The sequence below is a fragment of the Alligator sinensis genome, unplaced genomic scaffold (genome assembly GCF_000455745.1).
Source record: "Alligator sinensis unplaced genomic scaffold, ASM45574v1 scaffold144_2, whole genome shotgun sequence".
Classification (NCBI taxonomy): domain Eukaryota; kingdom Metazoa; phylum Chordata; order Crocodylia; family Alligatoridae; genus Alligator; species Alligator sinensis.
In genome coordinates, this window is record NW_005841872.1 from 3,725,572 (window position 1) to 3,749,888 (window position 24,317).

The 24,317-nt window shown below is 41.8% G+C and overlaps 1 protein-coding gene across 2 annotated transcripts in view; it reads left to right on the forward strand.

Annotated features, from left to right (window-relative positions):
* The window catches only part of GABRB3 (gamma-aminobutyric acid type A receptor beta3 subunit), a 181,577-nt gene that overhangs the window by 142,378 nt on the left and 14,882 nt on the right, over positions 1–24,317 (forward strand). The window contains exons 4-6 of one of the 2 annotated variants that reach the window (XM_014527328.1): positions 8,544–8,696; positions 12,934–13,178; positions 19,127–19,132. In XM_014527328.1, the coding sequence (XP_014382814.1) occupies positions 8,544–8,696; positions 12,934–13,178; positions 19,127–19,132 (404 nt within the window). The remainder of the gene's footprint in view (positions 1–8,543; positions 8,697–12,933; positions 13,179–19,126; positions 19,133–24,317) is intronic. The other variant, XM_006017063.1, reaches the window with a different exon arrangement.

Here is a 24,317-nt window from a genome sequence, read left to right on the forward strand (position 1 = left end):
CATCATTGGCCACAGATTTTTTTACTCTATTACCTGGCCTCATTTCTGAAGCTTACTAAATAAGCCTAAAAATATAGAAATGTCCTTGATAGGTTCTATTGTAATTAATATTCATATGCCTATTGACCCTTCTTTGAGCCATGTCCTGTCCTAAACCAGGTCTGACTGGCATAAAACCTCTAAAAGCAGTCTAAGCAACCTTTAACCTAGTTCTTTTGGCCTGTCTTTCTTGAACTTTCTGAAACTGCTTTCACCTTTGACATTCTCTTGCCTGCTCATTTCCTTTTCCTCTTCTGCTCTTATGTAAACTTTGGTCAAGCAAACGATATGCCATATTGCCATTAAACAGTTTAAAGCCTACTGTAGTCTGCAGACTCACCCCTCCCCTTAATAGGGGCCTGATCTCTGGGAAGGATCCTAATACAGATCTTCAACATTAACAAAAGGTAGTTATAGATGTGACTAAGTGCAGCATGAATTGAAGAGTGTAACTTTAGACACCCACATATGAATTTTGGCTATATGACCTGCTCAAAACACACAGAGAGACACTGGCAAGACTAGGATGACAGCTGAGGAGCTCTAGGTTGCTAGACCACAAAAGCATGCTGCCTATTGCACCTATTCTTTCAAAGCACTTTGACAAACTAAACATAGATGTTTACAGCAATCACTTCATACACTCTTTGCATGCAGCATCTGCTTCAAAGAACACAGCAACCCCACTGTATTTCAGAATAAAATATATATGTATTGCTGGGAGTGTAATTGAAGGGAATTTGTTTGTCAAGCAGTTTCATGTCTCTTTTGCTGATAATTATGAAGAAAAAGGTTTTGTTTAAATGGAAAAAAGCAATTTCCCTAATCCTTCATCAGTCCTTTATGCATTTTTTCCTTTCTGCAACCATATTTCCTGGCAGCAACTGTTTATCACACACCTATATCTGCCTTTTAAAATATTTGCTTCATGTCACTGATGGAGAACATCATTTTTTTTTTGCTTATTATGGGAGACTCAGAGAGGATTTTAGGACAGTATAAAGCTAAGTTTTAGTCTGAATAAGTGAGAAATGCTTTTATGATGGAATCAGGAATAATGTAGAAAGAGAGAGACTTGTTAAACTTACATAAAAGAGAAATCCAAAGAAGTATGAGATAACAATCTCAAAGAGATTGTAGAAGAAATAAAAATGGGATTTGATATTTATATAGCAGAATCATTATAGTTATTTCTAACAAAAATTTAGAAGAGATATAACATTTCATGTTTTAAAGTTTAAGATAGTGCAAGGCTTAGAGATAAAGCTGAGACACTTTTAGCGGGCTAGTTATACCACTATTATGGTCAGTTGTGAAGTGTTTTGTAACTTCTTCTTAAGCACCTAATGCTTGCTACTGATGGAGACAGGACATAGAGCCTCAAGTTTGATCCAATGTGGCACTAGTATATTGCTATCCAAAGAAGTCATCATGTGTCTTTCACAAAACTATCTTCATGCTTTCTAACACAAAAATCTCCAAACTTGGAAAATCTCAACTGCATCATGCAAAAAACGAATGTGACATCTTTCAAATTCTTCCTCAAAACCTACTTCTGTCATACAACCAGCTTATTAAGCCAGTAAGGGCTTATAGTTAATTGTTGTTGTTATTGTAGTTTTTGTTGTTAATGACTGTGGCTGCCCTCTAGAAGGTTTGGAGAAAACTTCAAGATGTTTTACTTCTCTCTGGGCATGTCTACACACAATGTTATGTCACTGTAGCAACGAGCTATGGTGACGTAGCTTGGCACTGTGGCGGCGTTATGTTGGCACATACAAATCACTACTCCAATGCTACTGTTAGTTGCTACAGTGCAATAGGATCAGAGATGACCCATGCACGGCTGAACTGTGCAGTAATTGAGGTTATTTAATACTTGCTAGAGCAAGTACTAAATGACTGTGCAATAACAAATGCACAATCAGGGGCACGTGTAGATGCACCCTCTGTAGACTCACCAAATTTCCCTGGATAATGAGTCCTTCTGTTTTCTGTGGAAAAAAGGCTGGTGCAATTCATTTTTAGATTAGCCTTTCAGAGAGTCAAAGGCCGATATTAGATAATTCATTGAGAAGAATTCCTGTGTAGATCAGATTTCAATAGAGTAATAATTTGACAGATTATGGAAAAATAAAAGAACACTTCAGACATTAAAAAGCTGTTGTATAAACAGTCATTTTAGATAAAGTGAGTTATTCTTTCTGTGCTTCATGAAGAATTAGTGCTGTATGTTCTTGTGCAAAATATTTTGGAAGTGGCAAAAGCTCTGTTTCCATAGTTACAACTAAGAGGCAAGGACAACCAGGAAAAAGACAGATAGTGGCTGATATTTTGGTACTTGGATGTCTCTGTCTATTGAAATGGATGGGACTTAGGCCTTCAGATCAGCTAGGCAGCTTGGAAAATCTCATCCTTGGCTTTCAGTTACTTTCTGGCTACCAAACTATTTAACTTTCACAGTACTCCTAATTCCAACTGTTGCTCACTCTATAACGTGGTTGCACGCAATTTCTAGATGAAGATATGACATTAAGATAAGTTGCTAGACAGTACTTTTTTTTTTTAAGTCCAATTTAAATGTTATAGAAAAAAAGTATGGTTGTCATCAGAACTCTTGCCTTTATTCTTAAAATTGAAGTGTTCATTCTTCATTTGGGAAAAGTGCAGAATATCAGGAAAGTTTTTATTTTACAACCTTGAGAGTTTTCTACTGCAAAGGACCAAACATTTAAAGGGGGTCCTGCAACAGTTGATCTGAAAGTCATAAAAAAGAAATATATATATATATATATTTCTATTGCTGTCCAGATAAAATGTACAACAGAGACTGTTCAGGAAAAGAAAAACATAACCCACTTTGACTGAAAACTTCATAGTAATCTCTAGTCAAATTATCTCCTTGTTTGAAAAAGGAAGGTACTCTTAATAGGTTTTGAAAATTAATTATTTGGCATGTTCTGAGAGATCAATCTTAAAGTACATTTCCAATTAGCTAAAGAAATATCCCAGAAGAGCAGATTTAAATAAGAATTCTGTAACTGACCAACTCTGTTATCTTGGTTTCTACTTGGATAAAACAGCAAGAGACTAATTTAGCCTCAGAGCTAGGTATTTGAGCTCAGCTTGCTGGCTTTTAATGAAATTGAAACAGAAACAAGTAATTGCTTTTTACCAAGCAGTTAAATAAATGAAGGGGTTTTTTTGTACTCAGATATTGATTAACTATTTATTTTCCTTTCAGCATTCTCAGTCATGTTGTTATCCCTATATACTTAAGACCATTTTCTTTCACTCCCTCTTTCATACTGTACTCTTTAAATTATACCACTGAAATCAACAGGTACTACTCAATGGAAAGAAAAGTACCTGAATTTGGCCCTGAGACAATATACTGTTCTCTAGGCCGTTCTTTAGGGAAAACAACAACAACAACAGCAACAATGCAGTTTTGGTAAAATATTACTGTATTTATCTGCATACCACACTCACCTTTTTCCCAAAAATTAGCCTTCCAAAATTGGAGTGCATGTTTTAAGGGTGGGGGAGCAACTTTTTGCCCAGATAGGAGCATGGAGATTATTCTTTCCCTTCTCTTCCAACTGCATGGAGGGAGGGACAGAGGCCAGGAGAGTGGGGGGTGCAGCAGTGTGCTTGCACTGTTTGATTCCTACTCTACTCAGAGCTTAAAACTAGTTGTCTGGCAGAAGAAATGGCATTTCTATGCAGGCAGTAGTGATAGAGTCAATTGACTTCATGATATATTATAATCTACTGGATGTCTGGCAATTCTAATGGTTAAAAGCTCTTCACTCAACAGATGTCAATGATCTCCTCTTCTTCTTAATGATCTTATTGTTCAACAACTAATCAAGCATGCTTTCTTTGATAACTTTGCTGTCTGCTAACTGTTCCTGGTCTCTACTCTCCTATTTCTTAACCTTGCTGACTATTCTGGTGCTTTCAAAATCCGTTATCCATCCCTGGAGTCCAGTCTTCAGTAGCAGCTACAAGTTCAGCTTTTGGCTGGCAGTTCACCTTTAAAAGGGTTAAAACTATAGCTTTTGCCTAAGCAGGAAAGAGGGGGGGAGAGGGCCGAAGCCTGAGCAGGAAATAGTGGGTGAGTGAGCTGAAGATTAATCTCTATCCCTGATATGTGCAGAAGGCGGGGTAGATATAAGCCTTTAAAAACTAACTAAATAAAGTATATAGAGGCAGCACAAGCTTTTGTGAACCCAAGGTGACTTCATCTGGTGAAGTTCACAGCATCGGCTGAAGTGAACATGGTTTCACAAAAGCTTGTGTTTTCTTTATATATCTTATTCAGTTAGTCTCTAAAGGTGCATATCTACCCTGCCTTCTGACTGACTTCAGATTAACATGGCTAATTATGTCTCCCAGTTCTGTGCAGTCATAACTCTTTTGTTCTTCATCAAAAACAAGGTACCTATGGTATGCTAAGAAATACGGTAACAGTTAGACTTGCCAAGTAATTAAGCTAGACTTGCCAAGTAATTAATTTCTAAATGTAGCATGCCATAATTAACAAAAGGTTATCCAGTGACAACTTTAATGCTAAGCAAGCCAGGAAATCAATCATCAGATATAAATGACGTTTGAATTCCTGTTCAGTATACAGAGTTTTGGCCCTGCATCCTTGTTTACACAAGGAAGAAACCTCTTTTTCTAGAGACCTTCCATATAAAAAAACAAAAATGACCTCCTTTCAGAACAATCTTCCTTCTCATCCATCCCTTATGGAGTCCTGTGGGCTATACAGAGCAAGAGAATCAGAGAAGGAATTTTTTGATTAGTCTTAAAATACAATGTCTACCATACAAACACACACACACACATACACACACACACACACACACACACACACACACACACACACACACATGAACTAAATATATATGTATAAAGTTTGAAATTTCCCTTGAATCACAAATGCTGATACATTTGTATTCTGGAGAAACTAAAACTGTTTCAGAAACCAAATAAGGATTTCAAGACTCTATAGCCACTTAGAGAAATTGACATTTGTGTCAGTTTTGTTGCTAAGAGCAGCTGTGAAAATGACATGAACATCAATTTCCTGAAGCAGCCCTGGGCTAGGTGGACTACCCTGCACGTGGCTTTTGTGCAGCCTGTCCTTGGAGCTTGTTATAGAACCAGCAAGCCTGGAAGCTCATCACATGACTTCCAGGCTCTGAGTTCAGGCTCTGTAACAGGGATACTTGAGTCTCTGAGCGCTTCAGTTCTGATCAGGGTGATCAGGGCTTCCAAGCACACTGTAGCAGAGTTGGGAACCAAGCTCTTATTAGAATTCAGATGTTCATGGCTTTTCATCCTGGTATGCCAGAGTTTCTGGCACTGATGCAGTCTATGTGGTGCATCTCCTCCACTAGGCAAATTGTTGTAAAGCCAGGGGTTCCTGGCTCTAGGGCAGACCTTCTAAGTAGAGCTCTTAGAGGTAAAGACAGGGATCTTCCTGACTTCATGGTAGATGTGCCATGTAGGTTGTGTAGAACTATGTTTCAGAGCTTCTAAGGTTCCCAACCCAGAAAGAGACTCTGGAAATCCAAGCAGGGTGCTGTTCAACATCCTCTTAGATTCAGCTATAATTTAAGGAACCTAAGATATTTTGAAGAAAACATTCCAGGTGCAGTGAATTGGGGTTTTCCAACCAAACTTTGGGTTCTTATAAAATATCTAACCAGCCCTAGTAACAATAGTTTCCAGGGACGCTAAGACGGAATGCAAGTGACCATGAGAAGCAAAGCCTGCTCCTTCCCTGATGGTTTTACCAAGCAGGAGGATGTTCAGTCCCTCCTATATTTTTAAACATACTTTGTTTTAAGAGGGGGCTGAAGAAATAAGATAATTTAGACAGCTTTGTTAGAAAGAATGAAGCTTTGTTAGCAGAAAAATGGGCATGGCTTGAAGGAGAGAGTTTATCCTTGGAAGTGAGGTACTGTTCATTAGAAAATGAAGGTAATAAAGCAAACTGGTGCTTTGAGGGATTGTTTGCCAAAAAAGCATAGACTGTTCTGCACAACAGAAAAATTCAGTCTGGTTCCCTCAGTGAGATAAATTATTCCGTCACCAACGTTTATCCATTCATGAACTGAGACAGCCAGACATCCCTTAAAATTCACTTCTGACTCAAATCATAGCAAGGGTCAAATATATCTACTAGGTGTTCAATGAAGATTTTTACCAACTCTGTTAAATAAAGCAAATATTCAGGGGCAAGCATGCCTATGAAAATATACACCATCCTTTTCAGCTAAAGTTTGCAAATCTTTGCTTATTTATTGACCTAACTAGCAAAATGCCCATCATGAATGATGCGGGGAGGGGCAGAGCAGGGATGGAGGCCCACATCTGGCCCTGCATCCTCCCCACATTGCTCCAGGTCCAGCCCTGCCCCCCTTCCCACCACTATTCTGGGATCTGCAGTGCTCTCTGCCCCCCACCCCCACCGCTGTTCTGGGTTGTGTCACTGCTCTGGGTCCAGCCCCACTCCACTCGCTCTCCCCACACCCCGTGGCACAGGGAGTGGCCCTAGGGTATGGCACAGGGTGTGTGGGGAGGTGTTATGCATGGCTGCACCAGGGCATGTGGCACGCAGCCATGGGGCATTGCATGGGAAGGGCCATGTTTCAGGGGTGTGAAGAATGCCTGCCAGCTGTGGCCATGTGGCAGGGGCAGTGGCCCTGGTGTGTGGCATGGGGCACTCAGGGGGCCTTGCTGCATGATCATGGGGCATGGCATGGGGAGTGTCCATGGGCTGCACCTGTGTAGTGCAGGGAGCTGCCTCAGGGTGTGGCATGGGGTGTACGGGGGTGGTGCCACGTGGAAGTGACTGGAGCATGGTGCACAGTTGCAGGGTGCCACAAGGGGAGTGGTGTGGGGGGCATGCCACAGCTTCATGCTGAATCAGGTAGGCACTCCCACACCCTCAGTGAAGGCTCCCTGCATGGTGCCCAGTGGCCGCCATGGCCAGCACGCCCCATGGCCACATCTGGCAGTCACTCCCCTCAGGGGAGGGTGGGGACGGAGCTGCAGGGTACCACATGATGAGCAGGTGTGGGGGGCATGCCCCACCCCATGGCCTCATGCTGCAGCTGACGGGTGCTGTCTGCACACCTCCATTCCAGCTTCTCATGTGCTCACAGGCCACACCTCCCCCCCAATGCCCTGTGCACCCCATGTGCTGCAGCTGGCAGGCTCTGCCAGCATAGCCCCCCCCCCACAGGGCCTCAACCCATGCCCCCACTCCCCTCGTCTCCCCCTTCCCTGGTGCAGCAGAGCATACCCTGGCCGCCTCCATCTCCACCTTCACCCATGTGTCTATCTGTTAGTAAGGCTCCGGGAGGCACATGCACAGTTGGCCTGACAGACACATAGCCAGAAGTGCTACAGCTTTTATTGTATTCAAATTTTGGAACATGATGAAATGTATAATGTCCAGTTAAAATCAGTGGAAATTGATATAGGATCAAGCCTTTTTGGAGGATTGGGCCTTGATGTGTTAAGAGGGTGTTTTTAGAATAGAGAACATGATTGGAGCAGTTTCATTGGCAGTCAGAAATATCAGACCACAGATAATAATGGGAGCATAGAGCATTGGGAATAACAGATTTTTTGCTCAAACTGAAAAACCAAAAAACCCAAAAAACTCATTTTGTATTGACAGCAATAACATATTTTGAAAATGTCTAAGAATCAAACATTTGTTTCTTGAAAAATTAAACAAATGTTTTAAAAATACATTTAATAACAGTGAGGCACATTTTGATATGCAACAATTTTAAAAAAGAAAGCCAAAAAGTTCTGTTTAAAAATGTCAAAACAAAGTATTTCAATATTATTGTTTTTTTCCCCTCCTGCCTGAAACAATTTACTCAGGTTTACATGAACTTGCAAAATTATTTCTTTTTCCTAAATCTCCCTTTTTTTGGTCACAAATGTTTCAGAGAAAAACATTTTGCCGAATTGTATAGAAGCCTGAGTTGACTGTGAAGGGCTTTGAGTATGCCATGAGTCCTTTTCTAAATATTATTTTAATAGATTTTTTTCTGACACTTCAGACAGCACATATTTATGTAAGTGCCAGCTGAAGAATAACTATTTTGTGTGAATAATAAACAATTCAAAATTGACAGACTTTAAAGTAGGCTAATCCTCTTAGTAAAATAATGTGCATGCACACCTGTTTTTAAAAACTAGCCAATGCTCAGCCTATTGTTTGATAGTTAAAAATCAAGCTTGCTGTCACTCCTCTTCCTAAAATTTAAATTGCTTGCATACCTAGCTTTCATTTGAATGTCATGAATTCAGCTAACCAATAATACATTGAATTCATTTTCCCTACTGTTCTACAGATACCCCATCAAGTGTGCAAGCTTCAGTTTCTATGGAAACTAAAGAAAAGAGTTTTGTCTTCAGTGCCTTTCTTCAATATAAATAATGCTATTTTTTTCCTTCTTTCTTAGGTGCCTATCCAAGACTGTCACTGAGCTTTAAGTTGAAGAGAAACATTGGATACTTTATTCTTCAGACCTACATGCCCTCAATACTGATTACCATTTTATCATGGGTGTCATTTTGGATCAATTATGATGCATCAGCAGCACGAGTTGCCCTTGGTATGTGATAAGGATGAGTGGGACATTAAAATGTCAGATTAAGTGTAGCCTTCAGAGATTGTTAAAGACTGCATCATGATGTCAGTATTTTGAAATTCCAAGATCTTTTTCACTAGAATCATGTCATTCTGCATTGCCTCAATAGTGGCGTGTTTTCCCCTCAGTGTAGAAAAATGTAGCTGCTGTTAAATCCATAATGCTAGTTGCTCATTTAGGGCTCTATCTTGCTCTCATCAAAGTTAATGGCTCTTTTTCATTGATTTCAGTGAAGGGCAGATTCCAGGATCATATGTTAGGCATCTGATCGACACCTGCATTCAGGGTTAGCACAGTTGTGTATAGGAAGACAAAAAAAGTGACTCTTAACCTTTGATCTTGGGGTCTATCTGGTCTAAGCCAGCCTCTGACTCAAGTTATGGAGCAGTTCTATCTTAAACTGGCAGGAACCGTCCTCCAGACCCATGCTGTTGCCTGGGAATTGTCAGAGTGCAGTACACTGCAGCAACAGACACAATGTTGCCTTTCCCTCTCAAAACATCCAGGATTCAGAGTAGGTACAGCAAGTGGCATACTCCTAGCTACCACTTCTACCTACCCAATAGGGGCAAAGCAGAATTTAGTACTGGTTGATCTGATCCCAGACATTTTCAGTTTAATGTTTCCCTTAGATCTGGTGACTCTGGTTCAGGTCCTGTGCAATGTTTTGATTCTCGCATTCAAGGCAGCACAGTGGCCCACCTTCACCAGAAGGCTGGAAAGTCACCACACTACAACCAGCGTGGCCAGTAGTGTTGTGCAGAGAACTCTTGGAAAACGAAGGTTTGAACCTCTGGGGCTCAGAGGGGATCTGAAGCTGGGTCTCTTGTCAACTGGCAAGTGCCATCTTGTCATCGTGCTGTGTTTTATAATAAAGCAGTGACATTCAGGAGAGGGCTTTGGCTCCTGGATCTGAAGTGGATGAGGTTCCTCTCTGCATCTGAGTCAGGTATCTAAGCTCAATAAAGGGGCAGAAAGTTAGACATCCCCTTGCATTCATCATTTCGTCCATGCAGCCCCTAACTTAATATGAAGGATATTAAGTTAGGGGCTGCATGGACGAAATGACATTGACATTGACATTCAGAGGCATCCAAGTTACTCCATGCCCTGTATAGGGAGTCACAATGATTACCACTAGAGTCTACAGTCCACTCTGGGGGACATACACTGAAACTTTGGCAGCACAGTGGGCATGTCTACACCAGATGCTATGTCACTATAGCAACGAGCTGCAGCGATGTAGCTCATTACTATGGTAATGTAGCATTGGTAGGCACGAACTGTGACACCACTACTATGTTGCCGTAGCAATGAGCTACCTTGTTATAGTTCATCATTATGGCAACATAGCTGCTAAAAATAACTGTGCACTGCTGAAATGGTGCAGTAATAACTGCACCGTGGGGGGGGGGCACATGTAGATGTGCTCAGTGTCTAGAGATTAGGTGCCTAGTTCCTTTATTAGACCTACCTCTACATTCCCTGGTTAAATCTCTAAGGGGTGATTGGTAAACAATTTAATTAGATGCTCCAGGATATGTTACAGAAGTTTATGACTCTCAGTGATTGACACGGGGATTGGTTTGATCTCTGTCTTACTTTGAAGTCCTTTCACGGGAGGAAACAGAAGGAAAAACTCCACCACAAAGAAAGTAATTTATGTGATACATCTATAGAAAAGCTGGACTCCCTGGGCACTGTTCCTTGGGAAAATATCCTCTCTCTTCCAGTGCTAGTAATAAGCTTTTGCATGGAATTTATCAAAATGTGTTTTGATAAATATAACTCAAATGTATCAGTTACAGTTCTAGTTTTATTTCAGAATTGGATGTTATAGCCCATGCAATTTTTGAAAGAAGCTGTTATAGGATAAAACTTCACTTTATTTCAAGCCATGAAATAGTTTAGATCAATGCACAATTGTTTTACAATGTTTATTAATGATTTGGATGCTGGCATAGAAAGTTTGTTGAGTAACTTTGTGGATGTCATGAAACTGAGAAGGATTGTGAACACATTGGAAGATGCGAGAAAAATTCAGAAGAATCTTGACAGATTGAAACGCTGGGCTAGAGCTAAGAGGATGAAGTTCTATGTGGACAAACACAAGGTGCTACACCTTGGGAGGAATAATCAAAAGCACAGATACAAAATGAGGGGCACCTGGCTGAATGGCAGCTCTATGGAAAAGGACTTGGAAGTCTTGGTATATCACAGACTTAATATGAGTCTGCAGTGTGATGCAGCTGTACAAAAGGTGAATGCATTTTTTGGATGCATCAATAGAAGCATTAGATGCAAGACATGGGAGGTGTTAGTGCATCTGTACTCAGCACAGCTTAGGCCTCATGTGGAGTACTGTGTGCCGTTTTAAATTCCACATTTTAAGAAGGTTGTGGAGAAGTCAGAAAGAGTTGGCAGGCAACAAAGATCAACAAAGGTTTGGAAAGCAAGTCATTTGAGGACAGACTGAAGGAGCTAGGTATGTTCAGCTTGCAAAAAAAGGCACTTAAGAGGGGACAGGATAGCAGTCTTCAAATACTTGAAGCGCTGACAGAAAAGAAGAGGTAAAGCACCTTTTCTCTCTTGCTCCAGAGAGGAGGATGTGGACCAAGGGTTTGAAGTTGTAACAAAGTAAGTTTATATTGGATATTCAGAAACACTTCTTCACTGTTAGAACAGTGAGGCAGTGGAAAAGACTGCCTAGGGAAGCCGTGCATCTCCATCACTAGAGTTGTTCAAGAAGAGGTTGGACAGCCACTGGTTGAGGATGATTTAGGCATAGCTATGCCTATGTTCTACCATGAGTATTTTCCATGCTTCTGAGCTTTGCTGGTTGCTCCCACTGCCCCCCCTCCCCTTTTTTTTTTCCACGTGTGTCAGGATGTTTTTAAGTCTCCCCAAAGGCATTGGGTACAGCTAAGGCTGGGGACTTTAAATGGGGTGTGCCAATTTTCCTGCTACGAGCAAAGTTGGAGTTTCCCGGCTAGAGAGTCTTGCCCCTTCACTCAGGGCCAGACCAATCATCATGTCTGGAGTCAGGAAGGAATTTTACCTTATGGTCAGACTGGTACAGACTGTGGGGGTCTTTCCCTTCCTCGGTAGCAGGAAGCATGGGCCTCTTGAGCATATATTGACATTTTATAGAAGCAGAAATTGGCTGCCATGATTCCCCTGATTTACCTATGTTGTGTCAGGGTTGAGGGTAGTGTTATGTAGGGTTTAGATGATGGTGTATGGGAATGTTGGGACAGGGATGATTCTGCCTCCAAGTGGGGGGTTGGATTTCTAGAGGTCTCTTCCACCCCTGCTTTTCTATGACTCTATGTGTATGGGGGGCGGGGGGTGGGGAGGATGGAAAAACCCTTTACACTAACCTGAAAAATATACAAAAATATCTTACAAATATGCTATGATACATCTTTCTGCAAAGCAAGTGACACTGTTTAAACCGACAGAATGGTTTACAGCTTCTTATGCCCCAAATTCAAAGATTAATTTTGTTTCAGTTTCTTGGAGCAAAGCAAGCTGTGATACATAACATATCAGTATTTTTACTTAGTTCTTGATATTGTTCAGTCTGCTTCACTTTAAAACCAGGTGATGTAATTCTGAAATCATAAAAATATCTATTAGAACATCTCTCCTGTTTTACCAACTGATTTTATCCTGTATAGCCTATTTTCAAGTGCTGTGTCCATTCTCAAATAGAGAAGTGAAGATCCTACTTATGTAATCAAGATAAATTATCTAGATCATTATTTTTCCTGACTTACTGGTTACTGAGTGCCTCCTGTATGAAGCAGTACTTACTGTTGTCCTCTGAAATTTGTTGTTTCCATTTATTCTAATTATAACTCACTGCATCATTCTAAACAACTCCTCTCCCTGTTTGGTATTCACCTGGCATAGTGGCTTACCATTTTATCTGCCTATCTTCTTCCCATTGCTCATTAATCAATATATGCCTTATAATTTAATCTTTCCTCATAAAACTACCCTCTCACCCCTCAATTTTTTGGCTTAATTTTCCCCCCATTTTTATCTATCTAACCACACAAACTTTCTCCAATTTTTTTAAGATGCATGAGGCTGATGAAGGAGATTTACCAAAAGGGAAGAAAAAAACTAAAGCATGATTTACTAGCATGTGTAAGATGCCCATTGAAGCTGCCTACTGTTTTATTTCTTTGTTTAGGAATTACAACTGTGCTGACTATGACAACAATCAACACACATCTCCGAGAGACTTTGCCTAAAATTCCTTATGTTAAAGCCATTGACATGTATCTTATGGGTTGCTTTGTATTTGTCTTCTTGGCCTTACTTGAATACGCCTTTGTCAACTACATTTTCTTTGGAAAAGGCCCACAAAGACAGAAGAAGCTTGCAGAAAAGACAGCAAAGGCAAACAATGATCGTTCAAAATTTGAAGGCAGCCGGGTAAGATTCTTTTGTCTTAAACTATAAACTATAGTAGTTTATTTTTCTGTTACAAAAAGGAATTGACCACATACCATAATCACCCCAAACAATACAAATAAACCTTGCTCTCTGTGGGCAGTATCCATCATTAATACATCTAAGTACATTGTTAAAAACCTACTTATGGATGCAGAAATTTAAATGGCATAAATACTTGAGACACAAGTACGTGAGAGTATAAAAAGTGTGCTAATTTTAGAGCTGGCCCAAAAACTAAGACCCAGGTCCACAAAGGTATTTAGGTGCCTATCACCAGGGGATTTATTTATGGGTTGGAGCCTATGTCTATATGTTCCCTTCGAGCAGATGGGCGAATAGTGACAGAAAATAACTGAACCATTGCTCCTACCATACAAATTGATTGTCCAGCATAGCGGAGTCAATGTAAGTGGCATTATCAGTTACTGCTACTTCAGGCCAACAGAAAATATTATTTCCCATTCCTGGAGACACTGTTGAAGTAGCAGAGTAATCATACCTTAAATGGCCATCTGGGATATGATGCTTTCTGGGAGAATGTTGCTGGAGCAAGGCTGCTTACCCTGGTTTATGTGTAAAGCACAGTCTAAATCCTTGAAAGTGTTTTTACATCTAAGAGGTCACCCTCACCCTCAGAGTTGTCTCCTAAAGACAGCAAGTTTTGAATTTGCTTATCAGTGAATGGGTGATAGAACATAAAGCCCTAGTTGTGTCACCTCTCTTACGAGTGGTATCTTACATTAGGATAATGGAATATTTTGATACTGTATGAATTTTTTTAGAAAAAAATTCCCCAGAGCAACATTTTAGTACAATTGATACAATTTCAGTTTGTTTTCAGTAGTTTGTTTTCATCAAAAATATATTTTTGACAAAAATGGTTCTACTGATTTTTTTTCCAGTCAGTCTACTAGACAGTGTGTTTTCTATCTGGCTTCTCATTACAAGTGATCACACTGACAAATTGATTATCTGTACAGTATATCAAATGGCAACACAAAACCTAAATAATTGTCACAGGTGCTTTATTCTTCTGGTGGTACCATGTATTGTTGTAAATGCACCAAAACCCATGACTGATTATCAGGTGCTTATCTCTGCTAACATACTTTTTAATAGTTGAATTAATTTTAGTCTGACAACATTATGCAGTGAAGACTCCATGACAATTGGGAAGCATTGTTTAGCTTAGCCTAGTCTGACCTAATCAGGAGAATGAATTCCCTTTCATGAAAAGACAGATTGAAAGTAAGTGTCACAACTGAAAACAATAGCGGACATTGTAAGTGGAAGCTGGTAATGCAGATGTAGGTGTACATGACAGTTTATTTCTCCCAATCAGAACCATCTGGCAAATGTAATCCCTTTAGGAGATATCAATAATTGGGTCTAAGTATTTAAAGTGTTACCAATATCTCCCCATGACTGATTGTTCTTCTGCACTGAGATCAATAAGCCTATCTTTATATTGTTAAAAGAATGATGAGTATCTTTAGTACTAACAAAAGGGAAGAGATAATAGTACTGATTTAAGCCAGGCAGAGTATTTTCACATGCTGTACAGACTTTTTCCAGCTACTTCTCTAATTTACCTTACTCTTGACCTACAATGTCTTTGATATTATACTTTTACCTTCCTACCCTCTTTTAAACACAGATTGAGAATTGTTCTGATGATTTAATAATATGTAAAAATGAAGACTAGAAATAACTAATTTTCACCTCTGGCCTGAAGTCAGCATATAAATTTAGCTCTCCAGAAGAGAAAAAGTAATGCATTATCTAGCCCACCTAAGGATCCCACTTGTAAAAGAGAACTCAGAGCATAATGGAAGCTTAAATGTAAGAGTGTTGAATGCAAGGCTTTGTTATTCAAAGACATTTAGCATAAGTAATAATGCATATTCCCATGCTATGTTCCAAGCATTCGGGGCCAAAGTCTCTTTCACTGCTATGAAGCATTAAGTGATATTATATATATTTTTAGGCTTTTAAATCACCCAGCTGCATCCTATTTTGCCTCGTCTAATGGACTCAGCCACTTGTACATAGCTAAATTCTTTACAGAGTTCCAGTTCTGCCCAATGTGAGTAAAAGTGTCCCTACCTCAGAACTGATTCAGTGCTCTGCTGGAGGTGCCTTAGTCAACTTGCACTCTGCTGCAATTCAATGTCACCATGGACACACAGAAGCACAAAATAAATCTGTAAAACTATAGGGTGCCTGTAAACATGCAGAACGCCTGCTCTGATCCACAGTAAATAGTACATCAGAACAAACTTGATTCATCGAGTCTGCTGGAGCATACTAATTAACGCACTCCAGCAGCCTCAGCATCTCATATATTCAGCATCTTCACACTTCAAAATGGAACCAAGGGTGCTTGAACAGTCAACAGGCTTTAGTTAAAGAGCCCCCACTGTCACTTTGAAGTGTAGGACACTGAATACATGAGATACTGCGATATATGAGATACTGCTCTCGAGAGCTGCTCTAATTAAAGTCCCCGCCCCCCCACCTCCAGAGCACGTGTAAAGATTTCCACAGACAGCCAAAAGCTGTGACTTGTGGGTGAATGTGTGTCCATCTCACCTTCTGCCCAGCAGCCTACACCAGCATAAGGCAAGGGAGACCATGGGGATCTAGATCTGGGGAACACCTGCCACTGAGGGAACTGAACCCTGATCTCCCACATCAGAAAACAACCTTACTACACATGTGGTCCACAGCCAGGAGGCAGGGGTAGCAATTGCCACCTTATGTCCTCTTCCCATGAATCCGCTAATGAATCCTGTTCACCATTACTTACCATTAGACTACTCATCAGGCAGGTGGTGAAGGTCTTCCTGTTGAGTCAAGTTAGGAGGGAAACATCCTTGATTCAGAGGGAATCAGAGGGAGAACAGACAGCAGGTAGCCTGACTTTGTGGCTCACGGTGCCTGTGGGGAGTAAGCTCTTGCTTTCAGTATTGTTTGTGCATTATGCATTACAGAGGGCATTGTGGGTCATAGTCCCCTTCTACTTGTGTTGATGAAACTACCCTTGGACTGGATCCAGCCCCTCTTACTAAAATGCAATCCAACATCATATCATGATTTACAATGGCATGATTCCAACCATACATCAGTTTCTAGGATGAACTTGGCTTTGAGCAGTTAAAATGGCAACATGTATGAGCAGGGGTCAGAACCCAGTGTTCTCACTTTTCTAGAGCAGGGCAGAGTCCTCCCACCACCCTGGCCACAGAGTTAGACTTACTCTTTGTCTGGGACCATGACTCGTATTTTTGACTGTCCAGTTGACCAATTTGCAGAGAAGTGGGGTGGAAGGTGCTTCCAGTCATGTCTTCCCTATAGCTTGGGGGGGGTGCGGTTTAAGGCATTGCTAGGACATATAAGGTGTGGATTCAAACTGCTAAAGGTGAGGGGGAGCCAAGAACCTAGGTCTCTATTGTCCTGGGCAAGTGTTCTAACCACTAACTTGTTTGTGATGGAAGAAGAGCCTCACACTGCCTGTATAGGTGTCTAGCTGCCAGGACCTGCTAGGTTCATATGCCTTATGCAGTCAGAAGCAGGATTGCAAGCAGAAGGAGGCATTTGAGGACAGATGTAAATTCCACATTGGAATAAATAGTGATCCACAGGCCTCTTCTGTTGCACTGGAAGTGTCTAAGTGCTGCCCACTGAACGAAGAGGAGAGCTGTGTGCTCCTGAAGGGTGAACTGCATACTTGCTCAACATTAAAACAATAGGAGAACTCTGTACCTGCACAAGTGAAAGATTAGCTGCCTAATTCTGATCAGTTCTATCAGGATTTTTCCAGTGGCTACACTTCGGATGTTTGTGGGATGAAATAGGATTTAGACCTTTGTTCCCAGTCCACAGCTGACATGGTCATTTTAGTTCTGTTGAAGTCTGCAGAGTCAGTGGAACAGTGCTAACAAATATCAGCCCCAAATTGAAACCACTAGGTAGGGGGTTTCAGAAATTTTCCGAAGAAACCATTTTGTGAGAAAATGGCAATTGGTTCACTATCAAATGCGCTATTTATCACATCTCTGATCTGAGGTGGAGGTTGGCACTTCCCGAGTCAGCAGCACTGGGGAAGTCCATCTGTTGAGTCTGCTCCAGACCCAAGGACTGGAACTATAGGTCTCTGGTGCTGGTTTAATATACTCAGCAGGTCTGCCAGGATTCATGGATTCAGAGCTAGGTTCTCCATCCCTGCAGTCATCTCCTGGTAAGAATATGGGGTTCTGCGGCACTGGGACACAGCTACCAGCTGGACTGCCCCTGCACAAGGTTTCCCAGCACAGAAAGGTCTGCAGCTCCAGAGCAGACAGCCATACTAGGACTTCCAGGCTCTCTGCCCTGAAGGCAAGATCCTCAAAGACTGTCACTGCCAAATGACACTTGGTTCTCATTTCCACAGAAGTGAGCATGACAGGCCTGAAAACCATGGCTGGCTCTGAATTTCTAGTCCCTGATACCGAGATGGAGCTAGGAAGCTAGAAATCTTGAAATGGGCTCTTCTCCCCAGGGCAGCCTGCACAAAAGGATAGCTTGGGAGCCCTAGGTCCTGGGAATTGCTTCCTGCTTTGTGACCTTGACATTCTTGTCAGTTTTGCTCTAGCTATAGTATTTGCAAGCAAAAATTGATTCATATTTTTGTGTTACGGGAAATTGCTTTTCTTTTCTTTCTTTTCTCTCTTTCTCTTGCACTCTCTTTTTAAATCTAGATACAGCTTAGACCCAAAGCAAACTTAAAATTAAAAATAATAAAATTCCCACAAATTAGAAGCTCTGTTTTTCAATTGGTTCTACCAACTAGTGACTATCAATATAGATTTTAACATGATTCCTAGCTAGAGGATCTTGCCCTTCTACTCTGGGTCAGACCAATTGCTACATTTGGGGTCAGGAACCCACGGTCAGATTGGATAGACTGTGTGGGTTTTTGCCTTCCTCTATAGCAGGGGTTGCGGCCCTCTTTCTTGCATCTCTCAAGTGTATTTTAACAATCCTTGCAGCAGAAGGAAATTGCCCGTCATTGCCCCCCTGCTTTACCTGTGGTAGGTTAGGGTGCTATGCTTTCTAGTTATTTGACAGGGTTGATTGTGTAGTTTTAGACAATGATTTGTTACAAAATGATTTGTATGGGATGGTTGGATATGGAGATCCATCCTCAAGCAGGGTGTTGGACTAGGTAAACCCTGGAGGTCCCTTCAACCTCCACTTCTCTATGATTCTGTAAATGACATTGGAAATATCAATTCACACTTCACTCCTCACAGTGCTATCAATATTAATAGATTTCAAGTTAGGGCTAAAACAGATTTTTAGCTTTTTCTAAACCTGTTTTTGCCTGATTTTGTTTATATTTTAGTTTAATAACAAAATTTGGCTATGTTTAAAATGGATTCATAGATGCCAGGGTAATTGATTCATAGATGCATGATGTAAAACTCTACCGTAAATGAACTATTAAAAATCTGTTTTCCAATAAGTGTCAGAGCAGACAGCTGTAACTTGCAGTTTAGTGACAAAATAGCAAATTAGTAAATTGAGACCAGGAATTCAAGACCTCGGGTTGATACAATCCTCTCCAGGAAGAGGGGCTACAGTACTGTAGATATCTGAAAATTTATCAGCAGGGATTCTGGTTTTCTCTGATAAAAAAAATACCCAATTTTCAGATTTAAAAAAGTAACCCCAATTCCACACTTTCTGTGATTAAAATGAAACATCATATATATAACATACTATTAAATCTAAATCTGCCCTCTGTCAGTTTGTGTCTGTTGTTTCTAGTTACTCCAAGGGGCACCCTGGTAAACAGAGCATCTCCTATCCCTTGCCGCCCCCCTGACAAATTTGTAGACAGCTACTAGATCACCTCTAAGCCTTCTCTTACTGAGGCTGAAGAGATCCAGGTCTCTCAACCTCTCCTCATTGGACCTTTCCTGCAGGCCCCTAACCATATGAGTGGCCCTCCTCTGGACCCTGCCAAGGTTATCCACATCCCTCTTGAAGTGTGGTGCCCAAAACTGGATGTACTACTCCAGCTATAGCCTTACAATGCTGCATAGAAGGGAAGTATCACCTCCTTAGACCTGTTTGTGATGCACCTGTTAATGCATGATAGAGTGCGGTTAGCTCTATTGATCACTTCATCAGATTGTTGACTCATGTTTATCTTTGAGTCACCTATGACTCTGAGATCCCTTTCCAGGTCAATAGTGACCCATACACCATCACTCTCTGGGTGTGTCCCATTAGCCAATTCACCACTCACCTGACCATGAAATCATCTAAGTCACAGTTGCTTAGTTTTTTTTATGAGAATGGGATGTGATACCATATGAAAGGATTTTTTAAAATACAACTATATGACATCCACCTCGACTCCTATGTCTAAGCAGTTTGTGACCTGGTCGTAAAAAGAAACAAGGTTTGCCTGGCAGGATCTACCTGCTATGAATCCATGCTGGTTGCCCTTCAGCATTATTTTTCCTGCTGGACTCCCACAAATATAATCATTAATATTTTTTCAAAGGTTTTCCCAAGGATAGGGGTGAGACTAACCTGTCTATTGTTACCTGGATCCTCCTTCCTCTCCTTCTTGAAAATACGGACCACATTGGCCCTTTTCCAGTCCTGTGGGACTTGTCCTGAGCACACTAAATGCTCAAACAGTCCTGCCAGTGGTTCTGCCATGACACTGGCCAATTCTTTCAGCACCCTTAGATGAAGGTCATTTGGACCTGCTGACTTGAAGACATCAAGCCCCTCCAAGTGTCCCTTCACTAACTCGGTGCTAACCATTGGTGGGCCAGTGTCCCTCCTGTGCTTGTCCATAGTCCAGTTTGGAGATATATTATTATCCATGTTCAAGAATATAATGCAAAAAACTCATTGAAGAGTTCAGCTTTGTCCCTCCTATCTGTCACTAATTGCCCTAGCCTGTCCTATAGGGGTCCTATGCTGCCATGTGCCTTCTTTTTGCTCCCTATATACCTGAAAAAGGACTTTTTGTTGTCTTTAATTTTTGTTGCCAGCCCAAGTTCCATTCCTGCCTTGGCCTTTATACTGACTCCCTGCAAGTGTGAGCCAAGTAGGTATAATCCTCCTTGGTGGCTATATTCCCTGCTTCTACAGTCTGTATGCCTCTTTTTTCATCCCTAGGCTTTCCTGGATTTCCCTGTTCAGCCAAGAGGATTTGTTGGCCCCTTTGCTCCCCTTTATGTGCAATGGGATTGTCCCCTTCTGTGCCAGAAGGATTGTTCCTTTGAGGAACAACCACTCTTCTTGGGCTCCCATCTCACCAAGGCTCTTGTCCTTCAGTACCTCAATTACTAACTTCCTGAGCATATTGAAGTTAGTTTTTCTGAAGTCTAGCACTTCTGCCCTACTGGTTATCTTCCCCTCCTTTTGACAGATAGTGAATTCTAACAATTGGTGGTCACTATCTGAAGAACCCCCACCTGGTCATCCCCTGTAGCAAACACCAAATCCCCTAGGCATTTCCCCTACTGGGACCATATACTTCCTGAATTAGGTGAAGGTCCTGTATGCAGGTTAAGAACCTATGTAAATGGTCAGACCTAGCTGACTGCTTCCCCCAGCAGATGTCAGGGTAGTTAAGGTCACCCATGACAACTATGTCCTTTGAGCATACTACCTCTGAGAGCTGCCTTGAGAATTCCAGGTCTAGCTCATCCACTTGGTGTGGTGATTTATAATAGACTCCCACTACCAAGTCCCTTTCACCCTGACCCCCTTGTATTCTGACCCACAGTACCTCAATATGCCCCTCCATATTTTCCCACTCTATCACGTCTATACAGCCTATAGCCCTCAATGCCTACTGCCCGATTGTGGATAGGGTCCCACCAGGTTTCAATTAATTCAACCAGGTCAAAGTCTTTGTTTGCAAGCAGGAGTGTGAGTTCTTCCTGCTTGTTCCCCATGCTCCTAGCATTAGTATAAAGATATTTAAGTCCCCTGATGGGTGCCCTTGGTACCCCCCTGTCCTGATGTCTATCGGGCCCTGCAGTACCTAGGAAAAGCCTTGTCTAAAATCAGCCTGCTCTTTTCCCAAAATATTATGTTCAGGAATCCATGTCTGAAGATAAGAAAGTAAATATCTCCTAAGTATTTTGGTATAAATATATATAGGACAAATGGGGTAATATGATGCAGGATCTCTTTTATCACCATTTTTAACGATTGGGACTACTATATTTTCATTCCAATGTTTTGAGTAAATGTCTCCTAAAATAATTATATTAAACATTTTGGTCAGAACTGGACATCACGAACCAATGAATTCCTTGAAGATTTCTGGGGGGATAAAATCAAAGCCCAGAGCCTTTCTCTTTCTCAGGAAAGATATATATTATCTTATTTAACATTCAGAGGTGAGGTTAATATTCAGAGCTGCTTTTGTTGATTTATTAGCTGCCTATGATACTGTATGGCAAGATGGCCACCTGATGAAGGTATCAAGGGTCATCAGGTGCCAGGAGACCCTCCACCTCTGATCAATGCTCCTGTCTAACCAGTGATATCATGTCCATCTAGGGAACACTGGCTGCATAACCCTTCTACTAAATAACAGTCTCCCACAAGGATCAGTGCTTGCACCAGAACTTCAAAAGATCACAGAAGTGATCTTCCTGTCACCACCAGCCAGAAATTCAGCTATGCTGATGACCTGGCACTTGCTACTTCAAGAATGACCCAGGCTGAAGTCCAGATGCATCTTTGCAAAGACCTCAAGTTACTTGAAGAATACTGGAGAATCAAAGAAAGTCTTGGTTGTGATTGTGGTGTGATTTTTCAGAGGGTGCAACACATCGTGAACAACTGCCCAATTAGATCAAAATAAATCCATGCAGCTACCCCTGAAGCAGTTGAATGGTTATCAAATTTAAATATTAATCTATGAACGTTGGAATCCTAAAATGTCATATGAAAGAAAAAGAAGAATTTATTGATTAAAAGTTAATAGTAAAGAATCCATTGCACATTATTTTATTGGAGTAATCTAGTGCTTTTGCATTATATTTTTATTTGGGATCACCCATTTTTCCTCCTGTTTTGCTTCATTGCCATTCTCAAAGATGCATAAACCATGATTCCACTTGTGGAAGAATGTTGTAGGACCATTTTTTGTAATCTGCCAGTGCCACACACAAATTAAGAAGTTCAATACAGGATGCTACTCTCTCACATGAGCTGGTTTCTGTGGCGCTACCCATTTATGAATCACAACAATTAGTTATTTTTCTTTTCATACAATATTTACTCTCTGTGGTATTTGTGAAAAGATTGCCAATTTTTTATGTCGCGGCCTGGCAAACCGCAGCCCATCAGTCACAGCCAACTGCAGCTGGAATTTCCGGCTAGAGGAAAGGTAAGGATACCCCCACCTCCCAGGCAGGGGGGTGGGCCAAACTCTGCACTGCTGTGGGCCCTGCAGAAGGAGCCATGGTCTCTCTGCCCAGCTCTGGGAGGCTGTGGTTTGCTGGTCTGTGGCCAGTTCTGGTCTGGCAGCTGACCATGCTATGGACCGGCAGCCAACTTGCCATGGACCAGCACCGGGCTATGGCCTGGGGATTGAGAACCCCTAGCTTAAAGGATGGATCCAAATATAGAGGCTTTTACATACATGTATAACTCACATCCCTCTATTCCAGTGGTTCACAACCTTTTCAGGCTCCAGGCAAACCTCAGTAGATTTGAGACACTCCTTGATAGACTTTTTTTGACTAAAGAAAAGTAATAGGACAACTTTTTTTGTTGCAAAGAACTCAGAAAGACCACAACAGGTCAGTATTTTCTTAACACTGTGAATTCCTATATGAAAACTCTGGGTCTATTTTTTGCATCATGATTATACATCTAACAGTACTAACATTGTGTAGCACCCCCATAGCTACCGTGAAAGGCTCTCAAGGCACTCCTGCTTTATGAATCACTGCTTTATGCAGTTCCGTTTTGATATACAGTTTGAGTATGATTACATGTTCCACTTAGCATGTGCTAACCTTAAGGAATGTTAGATTGTTGTTAAAGTTAGCATGTGCTGCAAGCATTACATATTTGGGCTTTAAATCCTCTATAATGTGCACAGCTCTGACTTGCAGTTAGAGGGCCAGTGAGCAGGAGCATGGCTAGGAGCTGACAAGTCTGCTCTATGCCTCTCTTGCTTGTTGGCTGTCCAACAGCAATATACACAGACCCCGCTGCCTCAGCACATGCACACGCACATGCACACACACACACAGGCCCCAGAGTGTGCACACAGACACAGCCCCCTGTCCCTAAACTTGCCTTTGGCTGTGGTTGCTGCTGAGCAGCACAGCAGGGTTATGGGGGCACGGCAGTGGTGGGGCTATCCCTGACTGTGCAGAGCTGCAAGGAGCTTGGCAACATGCAGCAAAGCCCCCCTGTCACTACATGAGCAGTCGTGGGAAGTGGGGGTAGGGGAATGCAAGTGCATGCCTCTGATTGCTGCCAGCACTGGGATGGGGGGGACTCCCTGCATGTTCCTTGGCTCCATGTGGCCCTGCACAATCAGGGCCTGTAAACAATCAGGGAAGCCCCCACCCCCGTTGCTGCTACCCCACACCCCAACTGTGCTGCCCAGAGGTAAAGACAAATCTGGGGATGGTGTGTGTGTTTTTTGGGGGGGGGGGGGGGGTTGGTTGGGGGGGGGGGGGGGGGGGAGGGGAGCTGAGGTAGTGTGCTTGAACTGTATACACGAATATATGTGTGTGCTGGGGGTGCATGTCTGTGTGTGCTGGGGGGGTGTATACATGTATGTGCACATGCATGTGTATGTGTGCTGGGAGTGTGTAAAAAGCCCCTAAAAACTGGGGGGGTGATGTGTACTTGGGGTGTGTATCTTTGTGAGTGTGCACGTGCATATGTATATACTCTGGGTGTGTGTCTATGCACGTGCAGAAATGCTGGGTGAAAATGTTGTGTATGTGTGTGTGTGCACATGTGTGGGGGAGGGTTGCATGCATGGGGAGGGTGTGCATGAACAAACTGGGGGAGATATGTGCATATGCATGTGTGTTTTGGGGTGGGATGGTGTTTGGGGGGTAT